This window comes from Cicer arietinum, chromosome 6, assembly GCF_000331145.2.
Source record: "Cicer arietinum cultivar CDC Frontier isolate Library 1 chromosome 6, Cicar.CDCFrontier_v2.0, whole genome shotgun sequence".
NCBI lineage: Eukaryota > Viridiplantae > Streptophyta > Magnoliopsida > Fabales > Fabaceae > Cicer > Cicer arietinum.
Window position 1 is genome coordinate 13,902,942 of NC_021165.2, and position 19,787 is coordinate 13,922,728.

At 31.2% G+C, this 19,787-nt stretch overlaps 4 protein-coding genes across 4 annotated transcripts; all 4 read right to left on the minus strand.

Annotated features, from left to right (window-relative positions):
• Window positions 1–3,200: 3,200 nt before the first annotated feature.
• LOC140920941 (L-type lectin-domain containing receptor kinase IX.1-like) lies at window positions 3,201–5,603 on the minus strand. Its single transcript, XM_073370342.1, has one exon. The coding sequence runs from the start codon at window positions 5,369–5,371 to the stop codon at window positions 3,317–3,319; it is 2,055 nt and encodes a 684-aa protein (XP_073226443.1). The 5' UTR covers window positions 5,372–5,603; the 3' UTR covers window positions 3,201–3,316.
• A 3,147-nt stretch (window positions 5,604–8,750) lies between these two features.
• On the minus strand, window positions 8,751–11,155 carry LOC101491058 (L-type lectin-domain containing receptor kinase IX.1-like). Its single transcript, XM_027335241.2, has one exon. The coding sequence runs from the start codon at window positions 10,949–10,951 to the stop codon at window positions 8,870–8,872; it is 2,082 nt and encodes a 693-aa protein (XP_027191042.2). The 5' UTR covers window positions 10,952–11,155; the 3' UTR covers window positions 8,751–8,869.
• A 2,600-nt stretch (window positions 11,156–13,755) lies between these two features.
• On the minus strand, window positions 13,756–15,780 carry LOC101491373 (L-type lectin-domain containing receptor kinase IX.1-like). The gene has a single exon (XM_004504882.3). It carries the CDS (start codon window positions 15,697–15,699, stop codon window positions 13,852–13,854), a length of 1,848 nt encoding a protein of 615 aa, XP_004504939.1. The 5' UTR covers window positions 15,700–15,780; the 3' UTR covers window positions 13,756–13,851.
• Window positions 15,781–16,060: 280 nt separating this feature from the next.
• On the minus strand, window positions 16,061–18,896 carry LOC101491690 (L-type lectin-domain containing receptor kinase IX.1-like). Its single transcript, XM_012716958.3, has one exon. The coding sequence runs from the start codon at window positions 18,296–18,298 to the stop codon at window positions 16,292–16,294; it is 2,007 nt and encodes a 668-aa protein (XP_012572412.1). The 5' UTR covers window positions 18,299–18,896; the 3' UTR covers window positions 16,061–16,291.
• Window positions 18,897–19,787: the final 891 nt, after the last annotated feature.

The following is a 19,787-nucleotide window of genomic DNA, read 5'->3' on the forward strand; positions in this document are numbered from 1 at the left end:
ATTTCTTATAAAAAAACAAAAATATAAATAACATTTCTTAGAAAAAAATTGGCACGAATAGACAAAAGATTTTTGCCAAGAGGCCTTAGCTTTTAAATTTAATGTTGCAATATGTTAGATAATGTTATTATATATTAGTAGTAACGAAATTTTATATATTTCTATTTTCTTGTATATATATTTATTGTAACTATTAACTTAAGTTTAATTTATTTTATATTATGAAATTCTAGAGGAATTGTCTCTTTTCTTTCTCTTTTCCATGTATCTCATTGATAACATAATATCAAAGTTTTGGTTAATTTTGGGATCTGCTGTAAAGTGGTTAACAACTTAGTGGGACTCGGGGCATCGCCTCGAAAAAAATTTTGTGTGACTGATATCGTTTTGCTCCCTCCGTTTATGACCCGACTCTACCTCTCTATTTCCAGCACGATTTTACTCTTCTATTTTTGGTGTGGTTCTGCTATTCTGTTTCCATCACGATAGTATTTGGTTTCAGATTGACAGGTTATCCCTAATTTATGTTGTTTCAAGAATTGTGTTGTTTTTTATTTTCCTATGATTACTTGTTATGGCTGGTGCTAAGGATGACACTGTTCAAACTATTAGTGTCCACCTCAATGGACAAAATTACTCTTATTGGAATTATGTGATGAAATTTTTTTTGATTGGAAAAGATATGTAGAGTTAGGTTGATGAAACTTATGTGAAGCCTACAGATAAAAAAGATGAAGCTAAATATGCAAAAGATTTGAAAACATGGAATTTTAATAATTCAAAAATTATTGTTTGGATTGATAATTCTGTTGAGCTGTCTATATACCTATAACTAGCAAAATATGATACTGCTAAAGAGATTTGGGATCACTTGAAATATTTGTATGTTTAGTCTAACTTTACAAAACAATATCAATTAGAAAGTGATATTATGACCCTTAAGCAGAACAATATGACTATTTAGGAATTCTATTCGACAATGAATAATTTGTGAGATCTATTGGCTCTCATGGAATCAACTGAGTTGAAAGCTGTCAACGCGTACATTGATCAAAGAGAGGAGCAACATCTGATTTGGTTTCTGATGGCTCTTCGTGATGATTGTGAGGGCTTTCGTGGGAGTATTTTCTATCGTTCCCCTCTTTCTAATGTTGAATCAATAGTTAGTGAATTGTTAGCAGAATAAATCAGACTTAAGACCCACTCTGTTGTGTCAGATAAGAGAATTCTCTCAACTCCTCCATCTGTTTTTGCTGCTCCTATTCAAAAAGGAAAATCTCAAGGGAGAGTTGGACTTGGTAATGATGAATGTGTTTTTTGCAAAGAAAAAGGTCATTGTCCAAAATTGGGGCCATAAGAAGAATTTTAGGTGGCCATCATCCAATGTTGTTTCATCTGAGACTGCTTCTAAAATATATGATATTGCAGAAAAACTCCAAAAACTTATTGTCACTCAATCACATGCCATTCATGCCTCCTCTACTAAAGGTTTGAACTCCTCTAATATGTCAGATATATCTCCTTCCATATGGATTTTTGATTCTAAAGCATGTCATCATATGACATATGATGATAAATCTTTTGTGTTTGTGAGTCCTGCCTCATCTGTGTCGGTTATGACTGCTGATGGCACTCTTATGCCATTAGCAGACATTGGTTATGTCTCCACACTTAACTTGTCTCTTTCTGATGTTTATTATACTCCTAATCTTACTTTGAGTCTTGCTTCTGTTAGTCAACTATGCGATTTCAGTTATTCAGTTATATTGTCTTTCACTTCTTGTTGTCCGCATGATCCACATTCCGTGAAGCTGATTGGGACATGCCATAAACAGGGGGACTTTATGTTTTGGATGACCTACGAGTCCCAACTATTGCAGCCTCAACAACCACCACGAACTTATTATCTAATTTTCGTGTGAATTCTTCGTCTTCTCGTTTTTATTTATGGCATTCTCGCCTTAGACATGTTTCTACTTCTAGATTAAAATATTTGACTTCTACTGGAGCTTTAGGAAAATTACAAACCAGAGATATTTCTTATTCTTGTGGTTGTAAATTTGCTAAATTTTCAACTTTACCGTTTAATAAAAATGTTTCTGTTTCATATGCGCCTTTTGATTTAGTTCACTCTGATATTTGGGGTCCATCATCCGTTCTCATCAAAGATGGATCTAGATATTATGTTTCACTTATTGATGATTACACTCGTTATTGTTGGGTTTATCTTATGAAAAATCGGTCTGAGTTTTTTGGCATTTATCATATGTTTCGTGCTATGGTCAAAACTCAACATAATGTTGTTATAAAGTGCTTTCATTGTGATTTAGGGGTGAATATACCTCTCATGAATTCTTTGAATTACTTGCTTATGATGGCATCCTCCATCAGACATCTTGTACTGATACTCCTAAAAACACCATCCGAGTGAGCATATTTCACATTCAACTCAAGAGGAGTATATGTTGCTCTAGTATCAGAATGACGAGTTTGGTCAAGAGTGTTGACAATGTACTTGGATTGAGAAAGACGGTAGCCTCTAGTAGAGTAGGCAACTTCAATTCCCAAGAAATAGCGAAAAGCTCCCAAGTCCTTCATCTCAAACTGCTTGGCTAACTGCAATTTCAACTAATTGGTTCCACTAACATCATCACTTGTAATACTCATATCATCAACATACATAAAAAGTATAACACGACCAAACACATTAAGATCGGTTGTCATCTTACTCGTAATCATCTTCAGCTTGTAACCATTACTCTACCGTTTGTCTCTTCTTCCTTACAGATTGTTGATTTGGTCACAAAGATGCATTCCATTAAACGTTTTTGTTTTTTAGTTGACAAACTTTCGATGATCCATGTTAATGCATCATTAGTTTGAGGGGAGATATTAGATAATGTTACTATATATTAGTTAGTAAGAATATTTTAGACATTTCTATTCTGTTATATATATACTTATTATAATTCTATTAACTTAAGTTTGATTCATTATATGGTATGAAACATTAGAGGAGTTGTCTCTTTTCTTCCTCTCTTTTCTTCCTCTTTTCCATACATATTAGATACTTAAAACTTACTTGTGGCACTAATGTATAATTTCACTTCAAGCATCTTTCATTACACATAATAACATATATTGACTAGGTGAGTTTTAAACTTGAAGTTGTAGGAAGAAAATGCATTAGACAACTAATATGAAAGAGCCAAATACAAATTGTAATATAGGTACACAATCTCAATGCCATAAGAAAAGAATGCTTACAAAAGAAAAGAAAAGAAAAAAAAATAACAGATAAAAACATGAAATCAAACTAATGTGTATTTAAAAGTGCTGCTGATGGAGAAATGACTTCAAAGGTTGTGCTTGATTGTGAGGACCCAGTGAAAGTGCTATTATTTGAAGAAGTTGATGTTCCAGTTTGGCTATTTTCAAAAGCAGGTATCTTAGAAGACACAGAATAGAAAGATGTATTATAGGTAGATGTATCCATCTTTGATGGGAGAATGGGAAGTGGAGCATCAAAACTAAGCACTTGAATAGCTTGTCTAATCACAGGCCTTTGAAGGTAATCTATATGAGTACACCAAAGTCCAACAATCATTAACCTCTCTACTTCCTTCTCATTGTATTCTCCATATAATCTTGAATCAGAAGCTTTAAGGAGTTCACCTTTACCATAGAGTTCCCAAACCCAATCCACCAAGTAGATGTTTTCTTCACTAAGATTTGGTTCAATTGCTTTTCTACCACATGCTATTTCCAAAGCAACAACACCAAAACTATATACATCAGATTCTCTACTAGCTTTACCTCTAGTAGCAGCTTCAGGAGATAGATATCCATATGTTCCAGCTAAAACAGTTGTTTTTGATCCTATCTCATGGTTCATTAGTCTAGCCAACCCAAAATCTCCAAGCTTTGTATTAAAATTTGAGTCTAACATAACATTGCTGGATTTTATGTCTCTATGAAGCACACATTGCTCACATTCTTCATGTAGGTATAATAATGCTGAAGCTAGTCCTCTAACAATGTTATATCTCACTGTCCATGTAAGCAAACCTTTTCCTTTGAACAGGTAAGAATCTAAACTTCCATTTTCCACAAACTCATAAACCAGTAGCAGATCATTCTGCTTGTGACACCAACCAAAGAGTTGAACCAAATTCTTATGCCTCAATTGACTAATGACTTTGACTTCAGATGCATACTCCTTCACCCCTTGATTAGATCCCTTAGAAACCTTCTTAATAGCAACACGAGTTTTCATGTCTCTTAAAAATCCCTTGTAGACTCCCCCAAAACCTCCTTCTCCAATTTTGTGGTCCTTTGCAAAGTTGTTAGTTGCTCCAGCAAGTTCTTCAAAGGTAAACTTCTTAGGTAGAGAGCTTCTTTCAAAATCATTATCCATTTCATGATCAAAATGTAAACCATCCTTCATGTCTCTATTCTTCAGCTTCCATTTCACCAAGCAAGCCAGCCCCAGAACAAAAATCAAAACACAAGCACCACCAATACTCAGCCCTATAACAAGTCCTGTTTTGCTTCCATCCTTGTGTGCTTCAAAATCTAAACTTGAGTTGAAGGACCATGATCTAAGAGTATGTTCCTCAAAAGACAACCCAGTTGCTGAAGTGAATCCAAATTCAACCCAATCAGGTAGGTAATCTTTCAGAATGACAACAGAAAACAAATTCTGTTTGACTATGCTGTTGTCTTGATATCCAGTGAAGGTGACAGTTAAATTGTTTGAACTAGAATTGTAACTCACAACAGCATCATACCCTCTTTCATCCAAGCTAGTGAACCATTGTGTAGTGTAAGAAGTGTTGATAGCATTAACATCAATCCCCACATGGTCATATGTAGGATCCCAATCATTAACAACAGTATCAAATTCCACAGCTACAAAGTGATTTTCTTTTGAGAAATTTGGATTATCCTTTTGAGCACGGCTAATGAGACCAATACCACTTCCATCTCTTGGAGCAGGTAGTGGAAAATTGGGGGATGCTAGAAAGAAAGTGATGCCATCTCCACGATGGGTTTTGTTAGGGGTGTTAATAGTAAAAGAGAAACTAGTAGTGAAGTCTGTGACTTGACTTGTATTTATGTCCCAAAGATGAAACAGTTTGGAATATATGACTCTACCTAGACTGTCTTTCTCATACTTAGTGAGTTGGAGGACTTGTTTCTCTTGATAGACATCTCCTGAAAAATTGAAGGCGTTTGTCATGTCACCACTAAATTGTTCATAGTTGAATGATAATGGAGCTGCACGAGATGTTACAAGAAGCAAGACTGATACTATTGTTACATGAAAAACAACACCATGACTTTTCTGAGAGTAGTAAGATGCTGCCATAATTGCAAATTTGATGCTAGGTGGAAGGAAGTGGAATCATACAAAATTGCATGGAGTGGTTGGATCATGGATGTAGTAGTTGTAGTGATTGGAGAAGGTTCCTTGCCTGGTTGAATGAATTAATGGGTTTACCTCTGAATTAGTCTTGGTCCATATGTTTATATCACTCTATGTACCCAAAGAATCCTACGTCTGAATTATATATATATATAAGCTTTGAGTTTCTATTCATATAAATTTCTGATGTTTTTCACATGTTTTTTTTTTTCATAAAAAAGAAATTAAAATGAATGGATGATGTTCTGTTTAAAGTAGAGAAAACTTTAAAGTTCATTGAGGAAATAAAAATTCACATTTGCATTCTTTTAATGAAACTATCAGTAATCAAATCTGTAATATGCAGATTTAATATTTATTTTTTTACTACTAAATCAAATCATTAGAATTAAAAATGTTTGTTTAAATATAAACTTGTAGTAACATTTATATATTTTTACGAGAATGAACTAAATTAAAAACAAAAATGACTAGAGCTACCCTCTCATTCTTCGAACCCAATAACATAAGCAGACAAGAGAAAGTTCAAGAGGACAAAAAAGCCAAATGTAGTGTTTGTTCGATAAAAGTTCCATGCTTTTACCTAACTCCCAACGCAAGAGTTTTCTTCACATTTGGAAAAAAAAGAGTTTTGTTCACGTAAAAAGTAAAGAATGAATAAAAGTCAAATCCTATGGATGAGATTTAGAGGCAGTTTGTTGTTGTTATTTTTTAAAAATCATTTTATTTAAATAATCACTTTTAAATAATGACATGCATTTTTTACGATTTATAAGAGAATTTATTTATAAAAAAAACTTTAAATAAAAAGTTATTTTGATTTAAATTCTAAAATAGTGATTTTTTTTATGAAAGAGAAAAAGGAGTCGAGGTAATTTTGGAACCACAACACCTTTACATAAATTTTAATATTATAATTTTAGATTTTTTTTATATATATACTCCACTTTTAAATTTTTGTTTTCTAAAATATGATATTTTAAAACTAATATACCCTACTTTTAAATTTTTTTAGTCTAAGAATTGCATACAAAAATTGGAGATAACGGTTGGTTGCAATATGAAGATGTGACTTTCTATGCACATGTATTTTTCTCTTTCATTTTTTGTATTAATTAATAAAATAAATAAAAAATAATACATAAATTATAGAGATTTAATTGTCAATAAATTAGGACAATATTTTAGATTAAAATCTAGTTACTCTACATTTTATTTCTAACGTCTATTTTACTAATTAGTTACTATAATAAAATTTTCATTCATAAATTAAAGATAAAACTGTATAAATTAATTGTCTTGATATACAATTGCATTAAAGTAATATATATATATATATATATATATATATATATATAAAAGTTACCGTGTTTGTTATAATGGAACAAAAATATTATTCTAAGAAATAAGTTCAATTTTGTTATCCACACTTTCCTTTTTGTTATTTACACCATTCAAATTTTTCATAAAAATAAAATACCTAAAATGCTCTTGTTTTTTTGCCTCATTCTATGATCTCCATTTGTCTCTTTATTAACTTCATAACTCACACATCACAACTCATTCACAACTGATATTAATTCAAAACTCACTCATAACTTTCACTCCATAAGGCTCATCTTTATATTGTTAAAGTCATCCAACAAGGTATGTTTACTGATTTACGAGTTCGTTTTTTGTTTTTTCTTCAAAATTTGAGAATTTTACGTGAACTTAATTCACATATGTTGTAAATAACTAATTGTATGTGAACTGAATTCACGTACGTTATTCAATTTTAGAAATCACAGACACTACATGAATACAATTCACGTACACCTACGTGAATACATTTCATATACACCATGAATTGAGTTCACGTAAATTGCGTGAATTTTGATAACGTAATCATACGTGAATTCAGTTCACATACGCAAACTCACGTAGGTTCCTAAGCAAAATCATTTCACCTACATATATTGAATTTATGATGTTGAAAGTTGTTGAAAATGGGGGAAAAGGGAGAAAGGGTGTGAGAAAAAAAAGATGAAGATGAAGATAGAAAGAGAAATTATGATTTAAATAATAATATAAATAAGTAAGGACATTTTGGGCATTTCATTTTTATGAAAAGTTTGAGGGGTGTAGATAGTAAAAATCGAAGTGTGAGTAGCAAAATTGGAGTAAGTTTTGTCTGGGTGATAAAAACTCCAATGCGGACTTTCTATTCCCTCCTAATAGAGGTGAAAAACTTTTAAATTTTTTTACCCTATACACTTTATATTATACTCCTACCCCCACAAATGTCATAAAATGATATTTTTACCATCATATAATTATTAAAAGCTTTAATTTCCGTTCACAATACCATTCTAGTTTTTAGGTATAAAGTGAATGTCAAAAAAAAAAGTTTCCAAAATTTTTTTTTCATGTTTTTCGGTAACAATTTCCGATACAAAAGTTTAACTTTGAATTTTCAAGTTTTTTGAAAAACCCCCAAGTTTTATGATATCCACATTGTTTCGAAAAACTTGAAATCTCAAATTTTTTAGAAATTTTATCCGATACCCCATTGTTATACTTACACAAAAAGTGATTTCATTGGTGTATACATTTTGAAATAGATAGGGATAAAAAACAGTGATGTAATGGATCGACAATGTCACAAAAGAAAAAAATAGAGATAAAATGAGGTGTTAAATAGATAAAAGAAAAATTGAAGAGTACAATATTAATGTTTTTCTTTTTGTAAGATTCTTATAATAGTAAAATAAATAGCATTGATCTGACATTGTATTTGTTACCCTACCTTAGACTCTAATTTAACCGTCAAAATACCGATTTCAAATTTAAATATGAGACTTTGCAATGCAGTAGTATTTACTGGTATAGTTTTTATTTATTTACTTGATATGTTACATTTCATTCTTAATTCATGTAACTTCTTTTTTCGAATTCAAAGTTCAAAATTTTGGATCACATATTGCATTTACATATTCTATATGGTAATTTTGTAATAAAAAAAAAACACTCTTTTATAATTGTATCCAAATAAATTAAAAATCATTTTAAAAAAGTAATTTTTCTTACAATAAATAAATATAAAGCAGTTTTTGATTTTTTAAAAATATCTAAATTATTAAATGTTAATTCTTTTAATCCGTTACAAATTGACCTTAAACATATTTACGTGATATTTTATATTTATGATATAGTTAAATGACAAAGGTTATAAGAATTTCTTTTATCAATATTTTTATAATCAATGGTTCTAATTTCTAAGGAGTTGGATCTTGGTAGGAAGAATAATTAACTAGATACTTGAGTCTTTAGTCAATTTGAATAAACAAATGAAAAAGATCTGACATAAAAAAAAGTGAATAACAAGGATCCACAAAGAGAAGTTTAAATTTAAGTACATTAAAAACAAAGAAAGAAAAATGGATTAAGTTAAAATGAATTTTATCTTTTGTACAAAAGAGAAATAGAGGGAGAAGCATCTTCAGAAGTTGAGGTTGTGAACCCAGATGAGTTTGTATTTGAACTAATGCTTATCATAGTATTGTTTTGACTTTCCTCAGGGCCCTCAAGATATGTTGGTACAGGCATACTTAATGGAAGATTAGGCATTGAAGCTTCAAAATTAAGAACTTGAATTGCTTGCCTTATTGAAGGCCTATTAGTAGGATCTGGGTGAGTACACCAAAGACCAACAATCATCATGCATTTTATTTGTTCCTCATCAAAATCTCCAACTAGTCTTGGATCCACTGCTTCAAGTATTCTCCCTCTTCCATAGAGTCCCCAAACCCACTGCACAATATGTGTTTCACTTTCTTGAGCCTTAAGGTTTATTGGTTTTCTTCCACAAGCTATCTCTAAAGCAACAATTCCAAAACTATACACATCTGTTTCTTTACTAGCTCTTCCTGTGGTAGCACATTCAGGAGCCATGTATCCCATAGTCCCTGCTAATGCTGTAGTCTGTGCACTTTTTGCATGGTCCACAAACCTTGCCAATCCAAAATCACCAAGTTTTGCATTAAACTCTGAGTCCAACATAATGTTACTTGCTTTTATATCTCTATGTACAACACATTGTTCCCATTCTTCATGCAAATACAGCAATGCAGAAGCCAAGCCTCTAGCTATTGTATATCTAACACCCCATTTCAACAAACTTTGTTTCTTGAAAAGATGAATGTCTAAACTTCCATTTTGCATGTACTCATACACAAGCAAGAGCTTTTTTCTTTCATGACACCAGCCAATTAATTGCACTAGATTTCGATGCCTTAACCGACTAATGATTGTTACTTCTGATGCAAACTCCTTTATCCCTTGTTGTGAATCTTCTGACACCCTCTTAATAGCAACATAAGATTTTTTGTCTTTAAGAAAACCTCTATAAACACCTCCAAATCCTCCTTGTCCTAACTTATGCTCATCTTTGAAATTATTAGCTGCATGTGCTAATTCTGCATAGGTATACTTCTTGGGTCCTGCTCCCCTTTCAAAGTCCTCACCCATATACTCTTCAAATTCATCATCTTCCTCTTCTTCTTTTCCTCTCTTAAACTTCTTCCACAAGCAAATTGAAATAAAAAAACCAATTATAACAAATCCACCAACACTCAATCCCACTGCTAGTCCTGTCTTGGTCTTTTTCTTCTTAGGAGCTATGTTGGAAGATGGAGACCTTGGAACTGGGTCTCCTATGCTTGTTGTGTTGGTTTCTTGTGCTTCCAACGTTGAGCTAAAATCCCATGAAGAAATACTATGTATAGCAGTTAAATCTCCTGTTGCAGCTGAGAAACCAATAGTAACAAATTCTGGAAGATAAAGTCTAAGATCAACTATAGAAGATAGATGTTGATTCACAATATTGGATGTTACATTATCAAAACCAGTGAAAACAAGACTTAGATTTAATGAACTAGCATTGTAACTAATCCAAGCCTCATTGAGTTGACCATCTTTGATATCAGCCAACCATGTCACATTAGCAACTGATATGACAGAGTTGATGTTGATTCCAGCATGTTCATGAGGTGGATCCCAATAATTCTTAAAGATATCAAATTCCACAGCAACAAATGGATTATCAGTTGAGTTCAATGGTTGGTTATCAAGTGTTAGACCCATAGAACCTCCTTTTGTTGCATTAGGCATTTTTGAACCTGAAGGAACAAGGAAGAATGCAAGACCATCTCCATAAATTTGTTTTTTCTGTGAATCAATGACAAAAGTGAAATGAGATGTGAAATCTGTGAGATTTCTTGTGGTTTTGTCCCATAAGTGGATAGGTTGGTAATATGTGGCTCTACCAATGCTTCCATTCATGAGCTTACCTTGTTGGTTTGTTATAAGTTGGATAGCTGATGATGCAGAATATGCTGATCCTTCATATACTATGGTTTTTTCATTAGGATCAAAACTAGTGAAGTTAAATGTCAAAGAGGATGCATATGGAATCATCAAGTTCAAGAGTAACAAATAATAGGGGAAATTAAGATGCATTTCTTTTGGTGATGCAAAAACCATTTTTGAGTTCAGATGAAGATTAATTTAGAAGAAAAAGCAAGACTCAAACTAGTTTACAAGAAGATTCCAAGTAATTAATTGTTTCAAAGAGTTGAACCATTATTGGCAGTCATTGTTTACTAACAACTCATTATGTTTTTCTTGTGCAGCTTATTGCAACTTGTAAGAAAAAGACCATAAAGAAAACATAGGAATAAGTCTCTCCAAAAACTACTAATTTTGTATTGTTAGAAAGCACTTTTAAAAATTTAGTACAGAGGAAAACAACTTACATAACATAATGTGCAAAATTATAAATTAAGTTTTGTACTCTAGTATTTTATCAAATTGATTAGGACTACTGAATTTGATATCTAACTAAAATACTTTTATGCCGGATTTATCTAAATATTCCTTTTGATTTTTAATATATAGAAAGTTAGGTAAAAAACAATTAACATTCAAAATTTAAAATAAGTATATTTATTTTTATTTACTTATTTTCTATAGGAGAAGAAAACAAAAATAATGTGCTAAATTATAAAGTCTAATAGAACCAAGTCATCATACCTGATTGAAATATTCAAATATTTTGTAAAGAATAAAACAAGGATATAATTGAGTTTGACTTGTGAGACAGAGATTGTTTCCGCATCACTTTGTTCTTTCTTCCATGCCTCGGTTGTACCTTTTGCAATAATAACACAATGGCGAACAAATCAAAAGGCAGTTAAGATATTAAATAAAATTAAATGTTGCCGCCACGATTAAAAAAATAAAAATAAACCACTTTTTATAAGAACAGTTTAATTTTAGTGCGCGTAAAATGACAAATACCACGTATTAATGTAAAGTTAAACATTATTAATAATTTAATATATATAATGATTGATATGATAAACAAAATATTTTAGTTTTTAATTCAATTAAAAATTTAAATTAATCATTAAATTATTAAAATATTAATTAATTTAATTATTAAGGTTATAAGTCGTGACCTATTTTGATAATAAATTATATTTTTTAAAGTCTTTTATAATAGTAAGATATATTTTTCAAGAACTATTTTAATTTTTTGTTGATTAATTTGAATTTTTTATTGAATTAATAACTAAAATGATAACGTCTTATACTTTTAAAAACTAAAATTATAGTATACCTAAAAAAATATAACCATTCATTAACGATTTTATAAAGAAAGATACTATTAGGTGGGTGATTATGCGGATATAAATGATCAATTATGTATAATTATAATATTATCTCTGGTATTATTTATAAGATAAAATAACAAAATATATATCTTTATTGAAAACTGTTAGACATTAAATATTCATTAATAATATTGAAAAAACAAACATTTTAAATAAAGGTATAAAAGTAATTTAAATAATAAATACACTTTAATTAGTAATAAATTTTATGAATTTTTCACTTTAGAAGAGTCAAATTTAATGAAGACTAAATTTATTAAGTAGTTAGCCGTTCAATTTACAATTTAATATAAAAATGATTTCATGATTTTATAAAAGTGAACCGGTCAATTTTGAATCAAGGCTGAAATTTACAAATATATACTTTTTTTTTAACTACAGTGGATTCAAAATGGAGAGAATGCTAATTTACAATAAATCTAAAAAAAGACCTACAATTAATTGCAAACTCTTTAAAAGTAAAAGATGAATTGCAATTGTCCTTAAGCTCTAGATCATCGGATAAATGTTCTTAGGTTGTTTTATGTTTAAATTTATTATCTTACAATTGTGTGAATTAATTATAATATAGTTTATCATCTCTCCTCTACTAAGATAAAAATGAAAAATAAGTTAGAATTGCAAAAAAATTATTATATAACAAATTATCCCAATTAACGGGAGAACTAACAAATTCCATTGAAAAAAAAAAAGCAATTATTATAGAGAATAAATGGTAGAGAAATTACTAATAGTAACATATAGCAAATAATGTATGAAACAACATATTAGAGTCATTGCGGCATAAACTTATCTTTACCACCATGAGATATTATACTTTGTTACTTATTTTATAATTTAAATATTTCCTATTTTATTTCTAAAATTTCACATCTAATTTATTATCGACTCTTAGTCACTTTAAATTATCGACAATTATTTTTAATTATCTGCAATCCTTAAAAATCTTTATAAAGTTATGATATGTATGAACTAAAAGGAAGATTAAAAAAATGGTGTGATTACTAAATATTTTGTTGCCGCTGTTTTATCCACAAATTTTATAGTCGTTATAGCATTGCGATGCAGTTTTGCATATATTGCAGAAACTGCAATATTGTGGCCGCATCTACAATTTGAAATAATGGTCGTAATAATTAAAATATTTGTAGGGTTGTTATGTAAGTAGTATAATAGTAAGTTGTACTATGTTTAAAGATAGAGATGTTTTTTATTATCTATTTTTATTTTATTTTTCTCCATTTTTATAATCTACTAAAAATGTTTATAATAAATTTATATTCCTAAAACATTATTATTACACTATTGGAAGAAATGGAGAGGATAAAATATGGAGAGAATTCTAGTCACATTCTTTTTCCAATTATCTTGTACCTATATAGGCTATAAGGAGGAAGGAACGGTCAAAGATAATTGATATTTTACTGGAGAATGATTGGTTAGCCATGTTAACAAGTATGACAGAGTCCAACATATAAAAATATAATTGACATAAATATTGATTATTGAAAATTGATTGAATAAAAAAATTTGATTACAATGAGTAAGATACATTTTATACACTGATTGTAACTAAACAAAACTCAGAGTAAGTTACACTTTATACAGTGATTGTATACTTAATAGTAGATATAAGCAGAATTTATTTTAGTGTATCCAATAATATCTATCAAATTTTCAACTATATCTAACAAGGACAGGGATCTGTTATGGGAGAATTGGTAAAGCAACTTCAAAGTTAAGCACTTTAATCACTTGTCTTGTACAGGGTCTAGATATGCAATTTGGATTTGCACACCAAAGACCAACAATCAGTAAGCATTCCATTTGCTTGACATCAAACACCCCACAAAGCTTTGGATCTGCCACCTCAAGTATATCTCCTGATCTATAGAGCTCCAACACCAACTCAACCAATGAAACTTCACCCTTCAACTCTTGGTGAAGAATAGCTTTCCTTCCACTAACTACCTCCAACAAAACAACACCAAAATTGAATATGTCAGTGTTTATATATTCACTGTTTTGTGATTGTGACACTTTTTCATGATCCACCAACATAGCTAGCCCAAAACCTCCAAGCCTAGGATTGAAATTGGAGTCCAACATTATGTTGCTAGATTTAACATCCCTATGAATCACACATTTTTCCCATTCTTCATGCAAATAAAGCAATGCTGATGCCAACCCCAAAACTACATTGTACCTCACTTGCCATGACAAGAATCTCTCTCCATAGAAAAGATTGGAATCTAAGCTACCATTTGACATGTACTCATATATCAAAAGAAGATCATTCTTCTTGTGACACCAACCGTTGAGTTTCATCAAATTCTTATGTCTCAATTGACTCATAACCTTCACTTCCACTTCATATTCTTCTATTGAATCCACTGATATCTTCTTTATAGCAGCATAAGAATCAAACTCTTTCAAATAGCCTTTATAAACATAACCAGAACCACCTTCTTCAAAGTTGTTTGTAGCAGACACCAATTCACAGTAGCTAATCTTCTTTGGTCCTGTGTTCATTAGAAATTCATCATCCATGTTCAAATCAGAAGCTGTTTCTGAAAAGGGTTGTTCTTCTTCTTCTTTTCTGTTTTTCCTTGTTCTCCATAACAAAGCATAAAACAAACCTATTAAACTTACACAAAAACCTGCACCAGTTCCTATTCCCTCCAACAACAATTTTGAACCCTTCTTAGTTTCATCATTACTTGATACTATTAGACTTGTACTAAACGACCACGACAACAACGTATGTTCCTCAGAAGAATAGCCTTTTGCAGCTGATATTCCAACAAGAACATAATCTGGTAAATGATCACTCAAGTTAACTTGGTATGCAAGGTACTGTGTTACTACACCTTCATTGAATCCAGAACTAGTTAGAGACACAGTTAAATAACTATCTTCTGAAATATATTGGATAATACAATCATAAACAATGTTGGTTCCAGAAATCTGTGGTGACCATCCTTCAAGTATGTCAGATACCATAGAATTGATATTCACACCGACATGTGCGCCACGCGGATCCCAATGGTTTGAAAAAGTGTCAAACTCTATAGCAACAAATTGATACTCAGTTTGGAGTGATGTTGTGTTGTCTACATGACCAATGCCAATGCCTCCTCCTCTTAGTACTTTTGTTGTGTCGTTTAATTTTGTGAGATTTTGACTTGCTAGGAAAAATGCAATACCATCACCATGAGAATCTTGGTTTGATGAGAAAATAGTAAAAGAAAATTGGGTTGTGAAGTCTTTTAGTTTGTTTGAGGTTTTATTCCAAAGATGAAAGGGTTGTGGATTTATGATTCTTCCTACTCTTGTAGTTAAGTTGGTGTTTGAGTCAACAATGTTTGTGAGTTGGATGCCAGAATCTGTAACATAAGCATCTCCTTCAAGCTTCAGTTGCTTTAAATCAGAATCAGTAGTGAATTTGGGGAAATCAAAGGACTCAAGTTGGCCATTTGCAAAAGGGATTATTAGGATCAACAAAAGGATCCTCCTTGCATTGAAACCAATATTGTGCCAATCACATTTGGCCATTGCTAAGTAAGAATCACTTACTTTGAACTTTAAAGTCTAACTGCATTTATCTTTTTATCATAGTTTGTCACATTTATCAAACTTACCTTGTAACTAATTTAATATATATTTGTTTCAATTTCTATCTTGTGATGAATATTCCTATGCTAGATAAAATGGCATATTCGAATTTTTAATAATATGTAACTATTTGGAAACAAAACTAGATGTGCTGGTTAACGGAGATATTCATGAAACCAAATACAAAAGCTTTGTTTTTTTCAAATATATATGTAAAATTTCTTAAAAAGCATATTCCTACCTCGTCACTTTATTAGTAGTTAAAATTATTGAACGTTTATAACTTTACATCAGGAAAAAGATTCTGTCTTTTTTCCTGTGAAATGCAAGGTGCCTTTAGATGGTAGAATAGAGAAAAGGGTGACAAATAATCTTTGCAAATAAATCAAAAGTATTTATAAATCATAAAGGACTTAATTTACAGAATGGTTTACATGTAAATGGAAAATGGTACAATTTTCAGCAAGTTGTGTAAAATCATGGTTCACAAAGGAATAATAAAACTTAATAACTACATTCTATGTACTTTCAATTAACCAGTAGTAGTCCTAAAGAAAGAGGGAACTGAGTAAAAAATATCATTTCTTCTTATGGGAGGGAAAAGAGCTAGCATAGGCACATTTTGTGGAAGAATAGGTAAAGGAGCTTCAAAATTAAGCACATTAATTGCTTCCCTTATAGATGGTCTTGAGCTAGAATCAGGATTAGCACACCAAAGACCAACAACCAACAAACATTCCATTTGCTTCACATCAAATACCTCACATAACTTAGGATCTGCAGCTGCAATAATATTTTTCAATGCATAGAGTTCCCAAACCCACTCAACTAATGAAACTTGACCCTCCAAATCCCAATCTTGTTGTAGAATAGCTTTTCTTCCAGTGGCTATCTCCAACAAAACAACTCCAAAACTGAATATATCAGATTCTTTTCTAGCCTTCCCTGTTTTCATATATTCAGGAGCTAGATAACCTATTGTTCCAGCCACATGTGTAGTTTCTGACACTTTCTCATGATCCATCAACCTAGCTAGACCAAAATCACCAAGCTTGGTATTAAAGTTAGAGTCCAACATTATGTTACTTGATTTTATGTCCCTATGAATCACACATTTTTCCCATTCTTCCTGCAAATAAAGCAATGCTGATGCCAAACCAAGAGCTATATTGTATCTTAAATTCCACGGCAATATACTTTCTCCGCGAAAAAGATGAGAATCTAAGCTTCCATTCGGCATGAACTCGTAGATCAGAATGAAATCATGGTTCCTATGACACCAACCAATGAGTTTCAACAAATTTCTATGCCTTAATTGACTTATAATCATCACTTCTGCTGCATATTGCTTTATACCTTGCCTTGAATCTGAAGATATCCTCTTTATAGCTGCATATGAATTAGTCCTTTTCAAGTAACCTTTATAAACACCACCAAAACCTCCTTGTCCAAGCTTATGCTTCTCTTCAAAGTTGTTTGTTGCATTCAACAATTCATAATAACATATCTTCTTAGGTCCAGTGCTCATTTGAAATTCATAGTCCATTTTCACAACAGAACCAGTTTCTGAACTTGATTCTTCTTTTTTTCCTTTATTCATCATCCATAATAAAACATGAACCAATCCTAGTAAACTCAAAGGCAAAACTACACCAATTACCACTCCCTCTAACAATCTTGGATTGATAATTATTCTTCTCACCTTCTTAGTATCAACAATCATCGGTCCTCGGCTTGTACTAAATGACCATGACAGAATAGTATGATTTTCAGAATAACCACCTGTTGAAGCTGATATACCAATTACAACAGACTCAGGTAAATGTTCTGTGATATTAATGTGGTATCCAAAGTACTTTGTTATAGGCACACCTTCAAATCCATAACCAGTGAAAGAAACATTCAAATAACTACTTCTTGAATTGTATTCAACACTGCAATTATAAACTCTATCATTTGGAATATCTGTGCTCCATTCTTCAAGTATAACTGACATAACAGAATTCACATTCAAACCAACGTGCGCGCCATCGGGGTCCCAATCATTAGAAAAAGTATCAAACTCCAATGCCACAAACTGATTATAACCATCTACAAGAATATTTTGGTTACCATCAACAACATCAATACCAAGTCCACCACCTGCTTGTTTTACCATCATGTTTTCGTTTAGAAGTTCCGGGTTCGCTAAGAAGAACATTAAACCATCACCATAAGCACCTTCACTTGAGGAAATAACAAAGGAAAAATTGGTAGTGAAATCAACTTGTTGTCCTGTGTTATTATCCCAAAGATGAATGTACTCATGATATCTTACTCGACCGATGGTTCCAACTCCGTTGGTGCTGTCATTTCCAACATGCTCCGTTGTGAGTTGGATACTTGAACCTGATATTGAAGCATTGCCCTCTAGTTTTATCTGGTTTAAGTTTACATTCATTTGGCTGAAGTAAGGAAAATTAAAAGACTGAGACTTAGAATTGGTAAGAGGGATTATGAGGAGGAACAAAAAGGTTATGCTTTCATAACAATCAACCATTTCCAAAGGTAGGAATTGAATTTCAACTTTCAAGTGTTGAACTTTGAACACTTTAATTTGTATGTGTTTATTAGTATCTTATCTGCTATGTTATTCCTTCTAAGTCATTAGTATTATCTAACTTTGTAATGTGTGTAATTTAATTAATTGCATTTATGATCTTCTCAGCTCTCAATGGTGGAGGTGAATATTCCTACGTAGTAGCTATGAGACAAAAAAGCAAGGATCAAAAAACCTGCGTAAAGTGTATGATGTGTATTGTCAATGCTAGTTAAAACGGCAATGTTTGGAGTTAGAGCATGTTGTAGCTAAATAAAAACAAACATGGTTGTGTTTGTTAACGGATATATTCAGGAAATTAACTAAAGGCAAAATCATTGTTTTATTTAACTTATGTTGTAGGAAATACAGAAGGAAAGTTGTGATAAGAGACGTGGTCTATTTAAATTAATCAGAGTCCTTCATTCAAGTCTAAAGAATATTTATGTTTGTAACGATGTTAAAGTCATTAATTGATCCTGCACTAAATTAATTGTCGAAGTTGATATGTCAATCTAAACACAACTACAAAATAGAAAACCAACACAACACCTACTAAAACGACGAATAAAACGTCAACAAAATCACAAAAGTACATAAGAGAAAAAATATATATATATATATATATATATATATATATATGAAAATTCCTTATTATAATCACTAGTTTTTACTATTCGTTGCGACTATAAAAAAATAAATTAAAATATGAAAATAATCTTAGAATTTGGTTGGACCATACACAAAATTTATTTGTAGCGTGAAGACTATCCACCACTTATAAATACTTTGATAAACATGGTCCGATTGCAATAACGTGATAGCATGTGATCCAATGAATTTAAAATAGACTCTAATACCATTTTAAAATTTGGTTCGGCTCTACACAATTTCATAAAATTAGTCTGCAGAACAAAGACTATCCTCTATTTTTTTGGTAGGACTTATTTCATCCAATATAACACTCTTAACAAATAATTTAAAAACAATTTCAAACGAAAAATTGTTTTGAATATATTCTTATAAAAATAATTTTTATAATTGATTATTATTTTTTTTTTAAAAGTGATTTTCATTACCATAAAACAATCATGTAAGAAAAAAATTTCTTCATAAATTTTCTCTAAGTAATCCTCTTTAAGATGCTTCGAGGGATTCACAACTGAACTTGTCTTCTGTTGTCATTCTGAAAGATTACCTACCTGATTGGGTTGAATTTGGATTCACTTCAGCAATTGAGTTGTCTTTTGAGGAACATACTCTTAGATCATGGTCCTTCAACCCAGTTGCAAGGTCTCCATCCTCCAACAAAGCTCCTAAGAAGAAAAAGGCCAAGACAGGACTAACAGTGGGATTTGGTTTGATTGGTGATTTTGAAGAGGAACAAATAAAATGCATGATGATTGTTGGTCTTTGGTGTACTCACCATGATCCTAATAATAATAAGGCA

Bases quoted from the DNA above. Each gene is read 5' to 3' on its own strand.
- LOC140920941 (XM_073370342.1), bottom strand. From the start codon at position 5,371: ATGGCAGCATCTTACTACTCTCAGAAAAGTCATGGTGTTGTTTTTCAT.
- LOC101491058 (XM_027335241.2), bottom strand. From the start codon at position 10,951: ATGGTTTTTGCATCACCAAAAGAAATGCATCTTAATTTCCCCTATTAT.
- LOC101491373 (XM_004504882.3), bottom strand. From the start codon at position 15,699: ATGGCCAAATGTGATTGGCACAATATTGGTTTCAATGCAAGGAGGATC.
- LOC101491690 (XM_012716958.3), bottom strand. From the start codon at position 18,298: ATGGTTGATTGTTATGAAAGCATAACCTTTTTGTTCCTCCTCATAATC.